This window comes from Drosophila obscura, unplaced genomic scaffold, assembly GCF_018151105.1.
Source record: "Drosophila obscura isolate BZ-5 IFL unplaced genomic scaffold, ASM1815110v1 contig_179, whole genome shotgun sequence".
Lineage (NCBI taxonomy): Eukaryota > Metazoa > Arthropoda > Insecta > Diptera > Drosophilidae > Drosophila > Drosophila obscura.
Window position 1 is genome coordinate 3,078,314 of NW_024542766.1, and position 14,943 is coordinate 3,093,256.

The following is a 14,943-nucleotide window of genomic DNA, read 5'->3' on the forward strand; positions in this document are numbered from 1 at the left end:
ATTTGGATGAGGGTTAATCAGCAATTGAACTACCTTTGTGGGAAAGTAAGATTGGAATTGCTTAGGGCGTGTTTTATGGGTGTATTTAATCAAATCGCTGGATCAAAAGGGCGCGATTTCGAAACAGCGTAGAAATCGGTGTGTGGCACCGCGGAATGGAATTGAGGAGAAATTCAAGCGGAAGTGATTTCTGTGGTGCCCCGGAAAATTGTATCCGATTGATGAATCAATTTACCACAATTTAGCTTATTTCAAGGAGTCCCTTTATTGGATTGGGAAAACCAGGAAGGGAAAACAAAATGTCCAAACAGTACTTTTAAAACCATGAAGGAAGCTTTAAAAATGAATGCTAACAAATATTTGAATATTCAATTGTAAACTCATTTTAGCACACATTAAAAGTGGATAGATTTATTCGTCTTTCTGGATTAACTTAACTATTAAAATGTCATCAAAGAGACTCATTTTATAACGGTTTAGGTCTTATCATCATTTGAGAAAATGTAAGCGAGGTCGTGTAGTCATTGTAGTTCTTCCAAGTAGCCCAATGAATGCCGAATATTTGAAGGGGAGTTCTTTTACCATCGTCATAATATTTTGCATTGAGGGAACTGTAACAATAAGAAAATTAATACGATAAATTCGTCTGAATTCACATTCACAAATATGAGTACCTTCGAGAGCAAGCATTAAACCACCAACCACCTGCATGCTTTTCCGCGCAATTGCGTTTCTCTAACATGTCATTATCCCGGTCCAATGTGGTAAACTTCATGTCTAGATTGTAACTAAATGAGTCTCCGGCTGTTCCTGAATACTCTCCCAGCGATTTCAGTTTGTAGGCTTCATTTTCACTTCCTACTTTGAAATCATCGTATCGAGCATATTTTGTGGTTCCATTCACATCTCTAAGTTGGATGTACAGCTCGTGAGGCTGGACCAGGGTCATTAGATGGATTTTGTTCAGTCCCAGGAAGAAACTTCCCCGTTCATCTCCAAATCCATTTTTGTAATCCGTCCAGTTGCGATTAAAGTCAACACTTCCGTTGATACGCCGTTGAATGACCGTCCATCGAGGCGAATCGCAGGGACTTTCAAACTGCTCCATTCCCTTGACCTTCATCTTAAAAATGTCATCTGAGCCACTATTGAGACACGAAATCATCTTCACATCCTCTCTGAGATTCTTGATTTCTTCGACTTTCACGATGATTTTCCCTACTTTCCCATTGATTTGCTTTCTGAGATTCTTAATTTGTTCGTCTTTCTGCTTGATTTGATCGTCTTTCTGCTTGATTTGATCGTCTTTCAGCTTGATTTGATCGTCTTTCTGCTTGATTTGTTCGTCTTTAACCTTGATTTGCTCCACATTGTTTTTTATTTCCGTCTCACTTTTTAGTAGCTGACTCTGCAAATTGTTAATGGTAAGCTCCAGTGAGTGTATTTTTTCGACTTTCATTTTATCATTGTCATCCGTTGCCTCTTTTAACTTGAGAACATGATCGATTAATGGCTGGAGTACTGAGAAACAATATCCATGGCACTGCTCCGGGAAGCTAACATCCTGCGCCATTTCGTATCCACTGGCAAGGGAGGACATCCCCTGCAGAAACATCCAAAGGATAAGGACCAGAAACGTCGAGAACTTCATATTTCACTTGACTCTCGCACTGTCGATGCAAAACTGAACTGATTTCCAATTCAAGTCCCATTTAAATATATTTATTGTTATCACTTTGCTCATACGACATGCTTAATACAGTATACATATGTACAAGGGCGTAACCAGGATTTCGCGAAGGGGCGGCACCCCTTTCACATGAAATCACTTAAACAACAAAAATGTCATTCAATTAAAATTGGTTTTTCTTACCAAAAACTATGCTTAATGGATGGGGGAAGCTTCATCCCTCCCAGCCTCTACCTGGGTACGCCCATGTACGCATATATTTAAATTTTAAACTAATTCTAATCTTTTCATATATTATGTATGTATCAAAATATGTATTTTTATATATGTATATATTTAAGTTGTTCGCCGCTTCCGGCATGGACTCGAATTATAATTAAATGGACCAAGGCCGGGTATGCTGAATATCTTATAGCTGTCGTTCTTTCATTTATGAAATATCATTAAATGAAATTCCATATCACTGCCATTATTTCCATATCCTCAATTTAGAACAGCTACTATACAAGAATTCAGGGAACTTATCCGTCATAGAATCAATTGCCTAGCAAGAGTATCTGAAAGTTGTTAAAGTTATTCGCTTTCCTCATTTTAATCGGTATTTGCTGAAATCTCTGGAATAGTGACCCGGACTTTAGCCTCTTTAATGGTGCTATTTTTCCCCGAAAATCTTATATAGAATTAATTTATTTCAATATTTATTAGATTTCTTCGAAATCTAATTACCGCCGCATAGAAACAACAATGAAATTTTATGTTTCAAGGCCGATGCTTGGGCTCTTGTGCCTTGTGCAAATCCATTTTATTTTATTTTGTTTGGCTGCAAATTAATCTTCATTGATGAATTTTCTCATAGTGAAATCTTTTTCTCTCATTTTCTCTCCTAAGAAATGTACAGTTGCATCATTTTAAATATGAAAGTGTAGAAAGTGCCAAAGTGCAAAGTCAGCGGGTTTGAGTGATAAGTATAGTCAGGCGGGCATATAATGATCTCGACAAAAATTAAAGCATATATATACATATATGTACATATGTACAGGGTACGCCAACTTTTAGTGCTCTATGCAAACCTTGAATAAGTTTGACAGTTGTCAACCTATTTTTTTATATAAAGGGTATTTTTATTTAATTTGGTTCTTTTAGAGTTTGCTGAGACTAATTTTGGAAAACAAAATTAATCCAGTATCCAGTGGCCGCCATTGTTGGACACAGTAAAATGTACCTCTTTTGCAGCGTTTTCCATTACATTTTCGAGCATCTCGGGCGGTATAGCGATGATTTCTGCGTGAATATTTGCCATGAGCTCGTCAATTCAAATTTAACGACAAACTTATTTCTTTCTGGATAATTGCTATAACTATGCATTCTCTTAAGATTTTGTTCAATTTTATCTGAGTTTTTAAAGTAAAAAAATTTTAATATTTTCCGGACGGTAAGCTGAAGCTACAACATTTTCAGGTATACTTTATAGATGCATTCATCAGCTTTTCACAATGCCAAGTTCATTACAGCCATATTCAGGATAATTAAATTATATAAAAAAAAAAATGTGTTTTTAATTATTTAAAAAAAAGTTCTGTCCCAGAAAAAACGAGAAGGAACGTGCGAGTCGCTTCTAAAGACGCGACTCTACTTATACCCGTACTCAGTCACTATATAAATTTTTGAGCATATGATTTTTTAGAATTTTAGAATTAAAAAAAAAATTTTACATTTTACATTTTTCCATTTTTGTTATCTACATCAACATATATTATGTATATTCTACATCTAACATGTAGATTAAACATGTACCATTTAGATTCTACATCTCCTCCGCTAGGGGTTGCTCGCGCACTGAACGCGGCAGAGTGTGCGAGCGAGAAGGGAAAATGAGTTGCGTTGTCGTTGGCAGGAGGGGGCAGGGGAGCCAACTGAAAATTAATTTCTTCATTCTGGCTATAATTATTTTCCGATCTGATTCAGATTCGGCAGTCTGGTAGATATGGTCATTCTCTACGATACTGCGTTTTTAGTTTTATCGTATCTTTAAAATTGTGCCTGCCACAGATTTTCGTCATTTGTGGGGGCGGAAGGGGGTGGGGCGAAATTTTGAAATACACTTGTAGCAGTGTGATATCACATGAGTCTGGAAACCAAATTTGGTTGCCCTAGCTCTTATAGTCTCTGAGATCCAGGCGTCAAACAAGACGGACAGACGGTCAGACGGACAGACGGACAGACAGACATGGCTCTATCGACTCGGCTATTGATGCTGATCAAGAATATATATACTTTATGGGGTCGGAAACGTTTCCTTCTCTGCGTTGCACACATCCACTTTTACCACAAATCTAATATACCCCTTAACTCTTTTTTGAGTACGGGTATAAAAACGATGGTTTGGCACGAAGCGGTAAAATGGTGTCTGGTATTGGCCGTAAGTAAGCTTTCCATAGAATGGCTCCTACATCTGGATAGAGACCTGCGCGGTTGAGTTATCTTGCGGGAGTTGAGCTGTTTGACGTCCATTTGTATTGCGACTCGAGTGGAATTTGATGCTTGCGACACTTCGTGTGTTCCTTGACTGATTTCTAGGAGAGAGATCAAATGTTAGAGGTTTAGTTGAGGATAGAAATCAGGCAGAAAGGGAGCAAACGGGTTAGCAGAATTCTGACCAGTAAATTACTAAAGCTAGCACCAGAAAAGAGAACCTTAACTATGCTGGGAGTAAAGATCTATTCAATAAGTTTTAGTAGTTAGCCGACACCAAAGTACAGGCCAAACACCAACGAAATGAGAGGAGAATCAGTCGCTTTACCTCGAGCACTCTTCGAGTGATATATATTCCTCGGAACAATCGTCGTTACGGAGATATTTTCGTGATGCAACCCGATCGCTTACCGTTCCTTGAACAACCTCAAAACACTGCGCTTCATCACGAACAGGAAAAAGATGATGATGCCCTGTGAAGTCCAGTTGAAGTAATCGGCCACCAGAAACACTTTATTCACTATCCGGTCGTCCTGCAACAAGTAGTAGAGTATCTCCAGGCTCCAGTGCACGCCCATGATGATGAAGAGTCGCAGAAAGAAGCAATAGCTGTGAGTGGGATAAGAACACAGACAATCGATAATCGATTGATGACATCTGTTAGAACATGTGCGGTTAAAATTCGTACGTCTGTTTGTCGGAGTTTAGTTTGCGCTTTCTCTCCTGGCGATCGCCAATATCCTGCAGTTCGCGTTTATCCGCAACAATTCGCATTGCCGTGAGAATGAACATGGTAACATTGAAAATGATCAGAATCGACATCGGTCCATAGAAGTAAAGCATGGCCGACCAGTCGTGAGCTACAGGAAGAGTTGAATACTGTTGAATACTGTTAGTCCAACCCAACAGGAGACAGCTAAGCGACCCACTCTTGATCCAACAGTTGTAGAACCCAACGCCTGGCATCCAGGACTCATTCTCCGCATTATCCTCCACTAGGTGATCCACCATATAAGTGACGGCCGTGAGTATGAGCGCCACTCCCCAGGCATAGATGTGGCACACAAGAAACACGTATGCCGGCAGATCCCGACTCAGAGCGCTCACACTGCAGCCGAGTGTGCAGCGGAGATTCCAACTGATGACTGACAGCCACAGGAACATGGCCATCGCGAAGTAGTAGCCAATGTAACCTACAGTGGGAAGAGAGGTTGATATTCGATTGCTTCTGAACTAATATCCGATAAGGAAGACTACCTGATGGCTGGCAAATGTTCATTGTCAGATCCCACAAGTCCAGCAGTAGGCAAAGGTAAACTATAAACAGGCAGAACAGACAGCAAACGAAACACTTTCCATGGAGATTCTGCAGCTTCTTCAGATACAGATAGACGGTGATCGTGCAGGCGAGGCACAAGAGGCTAAGCACGATCACTGAGGATAGCAAAAGAAATAGTTTAGATGTGATCAAAGATCGGAAAGGATTGGAACAGTGCTCACCAATGGTTTGGCCAATCTTGTCGACTTTCGACTCTTTCGACTCAATCGTGCAGTCGTGGGCAATTATCCGGAATGACTCCGTCTCGCCTTTGTTGAAGTGATACGGCTGAAGGCAGTATTCCCGCTTGCTCATCGTTGCACTGTCGTAGGATCGGAAGAAGGACCCATTCTAAGGAAGATCACTGGCATTAGAATTCGCGGGATACGGGGTACAGATGGCGGGGGTCCAAACCTCAAACACTATGTACTGATCCATCTCCTCTCCATCGTTGAGTGGGTACATATCGTTGCAGGGAAGCGGCAGATCGCTCTGAATGACAAACTCAGTCTGGAAGTGTCGCCTTGCCACCGTGCCGTTGTCCAGCGTCACGTTCAGGTACGGATTCAGTCGTGTCAGGTCCATCTCGATGCTGCCACCGCACTGCCCATTGGCCATCAACTGAGAGTGGTGGCAGCAGAGCCGCAGACAGGGCCTCAGCCGGCAAACGCATCCTCGCACGAACGTGTAGTCCGGCATTAGCCTGTGGCAAAATTCAGCCGTAAGCTCGGCCGGAATGAGCAGGCCCTGGTACAGAAACGAACCATTGATCAGCCGCTGGCTCCCCGTCACGTTCACCGTGTCGAAGTAGTCACAGCCGGGAATGGTGTCCCTCTCGGTTCCAGCAAAGGCCACTGCAGCCAGCAGACTGGCAGCCAACCCGTGAAATATCAGCAGCATTCTAATTCAGAGAATCTGCAAGTGAAAGGAGCAGATGTTATCAGAAATATAGCACGATTAGTTGGATAATCAGATTGTATATGGATACAATTTTATATTTATTTGTATACAGACTGCAAAAATTAGGATGTGTCCTGTGGTTTAAAGTTTGGAAGACTTTTCATAGAAATACACAAGAGCATATTCAGAGATTACTCTTACTGAAGCGCCCCTCCCAACGGACCGCTCAAAACTCCTCAGTGACCCAATGCCGATAGCCCTGTTCGAACTATGATTCACGTTGCTTGGATAATTGTGCACTCGGGACTCATTCGCCAAAGAACACATAAGCAGTGCTGATAAGAAAGTTAACCCAGAAAACGCGACATATCCAACATATTTTCCATATTCACAATTCAAAAATAAGTCCCGCATTTATTCCCAATACAGTAAATACACCTTTAATATGGCTCAAAGCAGTATTCATTTTAGGAGAAATTATTCTGATTTTTCTGAGCAAGAATTGTCCTCTTCCAACTCGGATTTTCGGCAAAATTAAATTGTTTTTGTATCCGTAAACATAAACTGGATTAGAGATTTCCCTTTAAATTTCTGGATAAAAAAGCACCCGGAAATATTTTTTTTATTTTTTTGACATTCGTTAGAAGGTCTTTGACTTTCCTGGGCGGCATAAAACCAACGATGGTCGTTCCATCGATATATCAGAATTTCCATTGAAAATTTTTAAAAAGTTTAAAATGGTAGGAATGTTTGAGAGTAATTTTTATAAAACTAAAAATAAAGAAATAATAAAAATAATACAAACTTATTCCAATACATAGAAATTCAGTCCATTGTTTTGGTCCTAAGTTTAACAAATTCAATTCAATTCACTAGATATGAAGGAGAGGGAATAAACATATTTAAGTGCCAACTTGCGCATCAAACTACTGCTTAGCTACTTACCTATGAGAATCGCAAAGAGCGGCAGTAAAACTCTCCTTTGGCACACAAACAAGACAAGATTTAAGATTTAGGATTCGAGACACTGCATCGAACCTTAAAAAATATATAGAATAGGCCAGGACAAACAACAATTTGTAGTTCAATTTATGCTATTTGTTCAATAGGAACGATCGATCTACTGGAACTCTGTGGCGACTGGCTGCTTTCTATTTGATACCTGACCAAGCACAAAACACAATACTCCCTACGCTTTCAGGAAGATACAAAACAACACAACTTAAATCTTAGATGGTTGTATGGTTCTTATATTTTTAAAATGTAAAAAATACTTTTGTATGTGTGTGGCTTAATCTCACAGAGCAGAGGTACAGATTGTTCAGGAGTCTTGAGGCGAGTTTCTCGTAGACACGCTTGGCCTTTTCATCCGTGGTGTTTAAACGGAAACCTATGGGTTCAAAAAGGGCCATAAATAGTACAAAGGAATATAATTAGAAGCCATTTGGCACTCACCCAAAGGCAATTTCAGGGCTTTCTGGCGATTGCTGGTCGTGGATCTAGCTCTCAGTGCCTCTTTGACACTCAAATCGAAAATGGCTATTTGCTGCCCTGGCATCGCTGGCGAATGGCAATTTTGCCATACAATCTTTATGCATGCCACTGATGACGGGCGCTGTGACGGCCATTCGAGAGGATGATCCTTCATCGGATTCCTACAAGCAATTCCTCGACAATCTGCTATCCGATGTGCCCTTCCACAAGCCCTCTGCTCAGCAGTTGATCAAGTGAGTAATTCAGACAGTGGCCGCCGAGCTTTACGTAAACATACATATTACTGATCCCTCTCTCTATTTCTTTTAGTTGCTTTTTGGATTGTTTTGTGAATAGCGAAAGCGAGGTAGCGGCATCCCCCCACCCATACCCATACCCATGGATGAGGATACAATTGTTTTATGGGTGTATTTAATCAAATCGCTGGATCAAAAGGGCGCGATTTCGAAACAGCGTAGAAATCGGTGTGTGGCACCGCTGAATGGAATTGAGGAGACATTTAAGCGGAAGTGATTTCTGTGGTACCCCGGAAAATTGTATCCGATTGATGAATCAATTTACCACAATTTAGCTTATTTCAAGGAGTCCCTTTATTGGATTGGGAAAACCAGGAAGGGAAAACAAAATGTCCAAACAGTACTTTTAAAACCATGAAGGAAGCTTTAAAAATGAATGCTAACAAATATTTGAATATTCAATTGTAAACTCATTTTAGCATAAATTAAAAGTGGATAAATATATTCGTCTTTCTGGATTAACTTAACTATTAAAATGTCATTAAAGAGACTCATTTTACAACGGTTTAGGTCTTATCATCATTTGAGAAAATGTAAGCGAGATCGCGTAGTCATTGTAGTTCTTCCAAGTAGCCCAATGAATGCCGAATTTTTGAGGGGGAGTTCTTTTACCATCGTCATAATATTTTGCATTGAGCAAACTGTAACAATAAGAAAATTAATACGATAAATTCGTCTGAATTCACATTCACAAATATGAGTACCACTTCATAGTCTTCTTAAACCAACCAACTGCATGATTTTCCGCGCAATTGCTTTCCTCAGCCAGGTCATTATCCCGGTCCAATGTGGTAAACTTCATGTCTAGATGGTAACTAAATGAATCTCTGGCCGTTCCTGAATACTCTCCCAGCGATTTCAGTTTGTAGGCTTCATTTTCGCTTCCTACTTCGAAATCATCGTATCGAGCATATTTTGTGGTTCCATTCACATCTCTAAGTATGATGTACAACTCGTGAGGCTGGGCCAGGGTCATTAGATGGATTGTTTCCAGTCCCAGGAAGAACTCTCCCCGTTCATCTCCAAATCCATCTTTGTAATCCGTCCAGCTGCGATTAAAGTCAACACTTCCGTTGATACGCCGTTGAATGACCGTCCATCGAGGCGAATCGCAGGGACTTTCAAACTGCTCCATTCCCTTGACCTTCATCTCAAAAACGCTATTTGGACTATTGAGACACGAAATCATCTTCACATCCTCTCTGAGATTCTTGATTTCTTCGACTTTCATGATGATTTCTTTGTCTTTCCCGTAGATTTCCCCGACTTTCCCTTTGATTTGCTTTCTGAGATTCTTTATTTGTTCGTCTTTCAGCTTGATTTGATCGTCTTTCTGCTTGATTTGTTCGTCTTTAACCTTGATTTGCTCCACATTGTTTTTTATTTCCGTCTCACTTTTTAGTAGCTGACTCTGCAAATTGTTAATGGTAAGCTCCAGTGAGTGTATTTTTTCGACTTTCATTTTATCATTGTCATCCGTTGCCTCTTTTAACTTGAGAACATGATCGATTAATGGCTGGAGTACTGAGAAACAATATCCATGGCACTGCTCCGGGAAGCTAACATCCTGCGCCATTTCGTATCCACTGGCAAGGGAGGACATCCCCTGCAGAAACATCCAAAGGATAAGGACCAGAAACGTCGAGAACTTCATATTTCACTTGACTCTCGCACTGTCGATGCAAAACTGAACTGATTTCCAATTCAAGTCCCATTTAAATATATTTATTGTTATCACTTTGCTCATACGACATGCTTAATACAGTATACATATGTACAAGGGCGTAACCAGGATTTCGCGAAGGGGCGGCACCCCTTTCACATGAAATCACTTAAACAACAAAAATGTCATTCAATTAAAATTGGTTTTTCTTACCAAAAACTATGCTTAATGGATGGGGGAAGCTTCATCCCTCCCAGCCTCTACCTGGGTACGCCCATGTACGCATATATTTAAATTTTAAACTAATTCTAATCTTTTCATATATTATGTATGTATCAAAATATGTATTTTTATATATGTATATATTTAAGTTGTTCGCCGCTTCCGGCATGGACTCGAATTATAATTAAATGGACCAAGGCCGGGTATGCTGAATATCTTATAGCTGTCGTTCTTTCATTTATGAAATTGCATTAAATGAAATTCCATATCACTGCCATTATTTCCATATCCTCAATTTAGAACAGCTACTATACAAGAATTCAGGGAACTTATCCGTCATAGAATCAATTGCCTAGCAAGAGTATCTGAAAGTTGTTAAAGTTATTCGCTTTCCTCATTTTAATCGGTATTTGCTGAAATCTCTGGAATAGTGACCCGGACTTTAGCCTCTTTAATGGTGCTATTTTTCCCCGAAAATCTTATATAGAATTAATTTATTTCAATATTTATTAGATTTCTTCGAAATCTAATTACCGCCGCATAGAAACAACAATGAAATTTTATGTTTCAAGGCCGATGCTTGGGCTCTTGTGCCTTGTGCAAATCCATTTTATTTTATTTTGTTTGGCTGCAAATTAATCTTCATTGATGAATTTTCTCATAGTGAAATCTTTTTCTCTCATTTTCTCTCCTAAGAAATGTACAGTTGCATCATTTTAAATATGAAAGTGTAGAAAGTGCCAAAGTGCAAAGTCAGCGGGTTTGAGTGATAAGTATAGTCAGGCGGGCATATAATGATCTCGATAAAAATTAAAGCATATATATACATATATGTACATATGTACAGGGTACGCCAACTTTTAGTGCTCTATGCAAACCTTGAATAAGTTTGACAGTTGTCAACCTATTTTTATATAAAGGGTATTTTTATTTAATTTGGTTCTTTTAGAGTTTGCTGAGACTAATTTTGGAAAACAAAATTAATCCAGTATCCAGTGGCCGCCATTGTTGGACACAGTAAAATGTACCTCTTTTGCAGCGTTTTCCATTAAATTTTCGAGCATCTCGGGCGGTATAGCGATGATTTCTGCGTGAATATTTGCCATGAGCTCGTCAATTCAAATTTAACGACAAACTTATTTCTTTCTGGATAATTGCTATAACTATGCATTCTCTTAAGATTTTGTTCAATTTTATCTGAGTTTTTAAAGTAAAAAAATTTTTGAAGCTACAACATTTTCAGGTATACTTTATAGATGCATTCATCAGCTTTTCACAATGCCAAGTTCATTACAACCATATTCAGGATAATTAAATTATATAAAAAAAAAAATGTGTTTTTAATTATTTAAAAAAAAGTTCTGCCCAGAAAAAAAATGGCATTAAACATTTTTTAAGACCCAAATCTATAAAATAAAAAAACGATGGTTTGGCACGAAGCGGTAAAATGGTGTCTGGTATTGGCCGTAAGTAAGCTTTCCATAGAATGGCTCCTACATCTGGATAGAGACCTGCGCGGTTGAGTTATCTTGCGGGAGTTGAGCTGTTTGACGTCCATTTGTATTGCGACTCGAGTGGAATTTGATGCTTGCGACACTTCGTGTGTTCCTTGACTGATTTCTAGGAGAGAGATCAAATGTTAGAGGTTTAGTTGAGGATAGAAATCAGGCAGAAAGGGAGCAAACGGGTTAGCAGAATTCTGACCAGTAAATTACTAAAGCTAGCACCAGAAAAGAGAACCTTAACCATGCTGGGAGTAGAGATCTATTCAATACGTTTTAGTAGTTAGCCGACACCAAAGTACAGGCCAAACACCAATGAAATGAGAGGAGAATCAGTCGCTTTACCTCGAGCACTCTTCGAGTGATATATCTTCCTCGGAACAATGGTCGTTACGGAGATATTTTCGTGATGCAACCCGATCGCTTACCGTTCCTTGAACAACCTCAAAACACTGCGCTTCATCACGAACAGGAAAAAGATGATGATGCCCTGTGAAGTCCAGTTGAAGTAATCGGCCACCAGAAACACTTTATTCACTATCCGGTCGTCCTGCAACAAGTAGTAGAGTATCTCCAGGCTCCAGTGCACGCCCATGATGATGAAGAGTCGCAGAAAGAAGCAATAGCTGTGAGTGGGATAAGAACACAGACAATCGATAATCGATTGATGATATCTGTTAGAACATGTGCGGTTAAAATTCGTACGTCTGTTTGTCGGAGTTTAGTTTGCGCTTTCTCTCCTGGCGATCGCCAATATCCTGCAGTTCGCGTTTATCCGCAACAATTCGCATTGCCGTGAGAATGAACATGGTAACATTGAAAATGATCAGAATCGACATCGGTCCATAGAAGTAAAGCATGGCCGACCAGTCGTGAGCTACAGGAAGAGTTGAATACTGTTGAATACTGTTAGTCCAACCCAACAGGAGACAGCTAAGCGACCCACTCTTGATCCAACAGTTGTAGAACCCAACGCCTGGCATCCAGGACTCATTCTCCGCATTATCCTCCACTAGGTGATCCACCATATAAGTGACGGCCGTGAGTATGAGCGCCACTCCCCAGGCATAGATGTGGCACACAAGAAACACGTATGCCGGCAGATCCCGACTCAGAGCGCTCACACTGCAGCCGAGTGTGCAGCGGAGATTCCAACTGATGACTGACAGCCACAGGAACATGGCCATCGCGAAGTAGTAGCCAATGTAACCTACAGTGGGAAGAGAGGTTGATATTCGATTGCTTCTGAACTAATATCCGATAAGGAAGACTACCTGATGGCTGGCAAATGTTCATTGTCAGATCCCACAAGTCCAGCAGTAGGCAAAGGTAAACTATAAACAGGCAGAACAGACAGCAAACGAAACACTTTCCATGGAGATTCTGCAGCTTCTTCAGATACAGATAGACGGTGATCGTGCAGGCGAGGCACAAGAGGCTAAGCACGATCACTGAGGATAGCAAAAGAAATAGTTTAGATGTGATCAAAGATCGGAAAGGATTGGAACAGTGCTCACCAATGGTTTGGCCAATCTTGTCGACTTTCGACTCTTTCGACTCAATCGTGCAGTCGTGGGCAATTATCCGGAATGACTCCGTCTCGCCTTTGTTGAAGTGATACGGCTGAAGGCAGTATTCCCGCTTGCTCATCGTTGCACTGTCGTAGGATCGGAAGAAGGACCCATTCTAAGGAAGATCACTGGCATTAGAATTCGCGGGATACGGGGTACAGATGGCGGGGGTCCAAACCTCAAACACTATGTACTGATCCATCTCCTCTCCATCGTTGAGTGGGTACATATCGTTGCAGGGAATCGGCAGATCGCTCTGAATGACAAACTCAGTCTGGAAGTGTCGCCTTGCCACCGTGCCATTGTCCAGCGTCACATTCAGGTACGGATTCAGTCGTGTCAGGTCCATCTCGATGCTGCCACCGCACTGCCCATTGGCCATCAACTGAGAGTGGTGGCAGCAGAGCCGCAGACAGGGCCTCAGCCGGCAAACGCATCCTCGCAAATGTTTCTCCACCGGTTGCGTGGTGTAGTCCGGCATTAGCCTGTGGCAAAATTCAGCCGTAAGCTCGGCCGGAATGAGCAGGCCCTGGTACAGAAACGAACCATTGATCAGCCGCTGGCTCCCCGTCACGTTCACCGTGTCGAAGTAGTCACAGCCGGGAATGGTGTCCCTCTCGGTTCCAGCAGAGGCCACTGCAGCCAGCAGACTGGCAGCCAACCCGTGAAATATCAGCAGCATTCTAATTCAGAGAATCTGCAAGTGAAAGGAGCAGATGTTATCAGAAATATAGCACGATTAGTTGGATAATCAGATTGTATATGGATAAAATTTTATATTTATTTGTATACAGACTGCAAAAATTAGGATGTGTCCTGTGGTTTAAAGTTTGGAAGACTTTTCATAGAAATACACAAGAGCATATTCAGAGATTACTCTTACTGAAGCGCCCCTCCCAACGGACCGCTCAAAACTCCTCAGTGACCCAATGCCGATAGCCCTGTTCGAACTATGATTCACGTTGCTTGGATAATTGTGCACTCGGGACTCATTCGCCAAAGAACACATAAGCAGTGCTGATAAGAAAGTTAACCCAGAAAACGCGACATATCCAACATATTTTCCATATTCACAATTCAAAAATAAGTCCCGCATTTATTCCCAATACAGTAAATACACCTTTAATATGGCTCAAAGCAGTATTCATTTTAGGAGAAATTATTCTGATTTTTCTGAGCAAGAATTGTCCTCTTTCAACTCGGATTTTCGGCAATATTAAATTGTTTTTGTATCCGTAAACATAAACTGGATTAGAGATTTCCCTTTAAATTTCTGGATAAAAAAGCACCCGGAAATATTTTTTTTATTTTTTTGACATTCGTTAGAAGGTCTTTGACTTTCCTGGGTGGCATAAAACCAACGATGGTCGTTCCATCGATATATCGGAATTTCCATTGAAAATTTTTAAAAAGTTTAAAATGGTAGGAATGTTTGAGAGTAATTTTTATAAAACTAAAAATAAAGAAATAATAAAAATAATACAAACTTATTCCAATACATAGAAATTCAGTCCATTGTTTTGGTCCTAAGTTTAACAAATTCAATTCAATTCACTAGATATGAAGGAGAGGGAATAAACATATTTAAGTGCCAACTTGCCCATCAAACTACTGCTTAGCTACTTACCTATGAGAATCGCAAAGAGCGGCAGTAAAACTCTCCTTTGGCACACAAACAAGACAAGATTTAAGATTTAGGATGCGAGACACTGCATCGAACCTTAAAAAAGATATAGAATAAGCCAGGACAAACAACAATTTGTAGTTCAATTTATGCTATTTGTTCAATAGGAACGATCGATCTACTGGAACTCT

The 14,943-nt window shown here is 40.4% G+C and overlaps 3 protein-coding genes and 1 long non-coding RNA gene across 9 annotated transcripts; all 4 read right to left on the reverse strand.

Annotated features, from left to right (window-relative positions):
• Positions 1-466: 466 nt before the first annotated feature.
• On the reverse strand, positions 467-9,865 carry LOC111072032 (fibrinogen-like protein 1). Its single transcript, XM_041592402.1, has 3 exons — positions 9,471-9,865; positions 675-1,339; positions 467-611 (listed from the first exon to the last, which is right to left on the reverse strand). Exons 1-3 carry the CDS (start codon positions 9,822-9,824, stop codon positions 467-469), a joined length of 1,164 nt encoding a protein of 387 aa, XP_041448336.1. The 5' UTR covers positions 9,825-9,865.
• LOC121403805 (G-protein coupled receptor Mth-like) lies at positions 3,996-6,149 on the reverse strand. 3 transcript variants are annotated; one of them, XM_041592330.1, is made up of 6 exons: positions 5,895-6,149; positions 5,663-5,831; positions 5,420-5,596; positions 4,851-5,355; positions 4,574-4,771; positions 3,996-4,263 (listed from the first exon to the last, which is right to left on the reverse strand). In XM_041592330.1, exons 1-6 carry the CDS (start codon positions 6,096-6,098, stop codon positions 4,137-4,139), a joined length of 1,380 nt encoding a protein of 459 aa, XP_041448264.1. In that variant the 5' UTR covers positions 6,099-6,149; the 3' UTR covers positions 3,996-4,136. The 3 variants fall into 3 exon arrangements, 2 of the variants coding, with proteins under 2 accessions (XP_041448264.1, XP_041448265.1); XM_041592331.1 differs by having other exon boundaries at positions 4,851-5,022; positions 5,092-5,355; positions 5,420-5,831; XR_005967572.1 differs by having other exon boundaries at positions 4,172-4,263; positions 4,491-4,771; positions 5,420-5,831.
• Positions 6,376-7,649, reverse strand: LOC121403945. Its single transcript, XR_005967573.1, has 3 exons — positions 7,326-7,649; positions 7,186-7,252; positions 6,376-6,395 (listed from the first exon to the last, which is right to left on the reverse strand). It is a non-coding gene; the product is annotated as an uncharacterized LOC121403945 (long non-coding RNA).
• Positions 9,866-11,484: 1,619 nt separating the features above from the next.
• LOC111072029 (G-protein coupled receptor Mth-like) lies at positions 11,485-14,940 on the reverse strand. Of its 4 annotated transcripts, none has more exons than XM_041592328.1 (8): positions 14,756-14,940; positions 14,616-14,682; positions 13,307-13,825; positions 13,075-13,243; positions 12,832-13,008; positions 12,263-12,767; positions 11,986-12,183; positions 11,485-11,675 (listed from the first exon to the last, which is right to left on the reverse strand). In XM_041592328.1, exons 3-8 carry the CDS (start codon positions 13,808-13,810, stop codon positions 11,549-11,551), a joined length of 1,680 nt encoding a protein of 559 aa, XP_041448262.1. In that variant the 5' UTR covers positions 13,811-13,825; positions 14,616-14,682; positions 14,756-14,940; the 3' UTR covers positions 11,485-11,548. The 4 variants fall into 4 exon arrangements, with proteins under 4 accessions (XP_041448262.1, XP_041448263.1, XP_041448260.1 ...); XM_041592329.1 differs by having other exon boundaries at positions 12,263-12,434; positions 12,504-12,767; positions 12,832-13,243; XM_041592326.1 differs by having other exon boundaries at positions 12,832-13,243.
• Positions 14,941-14,943: the final 3 nt, after the last annotated feature.

Bases quoted from the DNA above. Each gene is read 5' to 3' on its own strand.
- LOC121403805 (XM_041592330.1), bottom strand. From the start codon at position 6,098: ATGGCCAATGGGCAGTGCGGTGGCAGCATCGAGATGGACCTGACACGA. The intron at 5,597-5,662 runs GTGAGCACTGTT...TGCTATCCTCAG, and splicing joins CAAGATTGGCCAAACCATTG to TGATCGTGCTTAGCCTCTTG. The intron at 4,772-4,850 runs GTACGAATTTTA...TCCCACTCACAG, and splicing joins CTAAACTCCGACAAACAGAC to CTATTGCTTCTTTCTGCGAC.
- LOC111072032 (XM_041592402.1), bottom strand. From the start codon at position 9,824: ATGAAGTTCTCGACGTTTCTGGTCCTTATCCTTTGGATGTTTCTGCAG. The intron at 1,340-9,470 runs ATAAAGAATCTC...AAAGACGAACAA, and splicing joins TCAAGCTGAAAGACGAACAA to ATCAAGCAGAAAGACGATCA. The intron at 612-674 runs GTACTCATATTT...TTATTGTTACAG, and splicing joins TTTAATGCTTGCTCTCGAAG to TTCCCTCAATGCAAAATATT.
- LOC111072029 (XM_041592326.1), bottom strand. From the start codon at position 13,810: ATGCTGCTGATATTTCACGGGTTGGCTGCCAGTCTGCTGGCTGCAGTG. The intron at 12,184-12,262 runs GTACGAATTTTA...TCCCACTCACAG, and splicing joins CTAAACTCCGACAAACAGAC to CTATTGCTTCTTTCTGCGAC. The intron at 11,676-11,985 runs GTAAGCGATCGG...TCTCTCTCCTAG, and splicing joins TTGAGGTTGTTCAAGGAACG to AAATCAGTCAAGGAACACAC.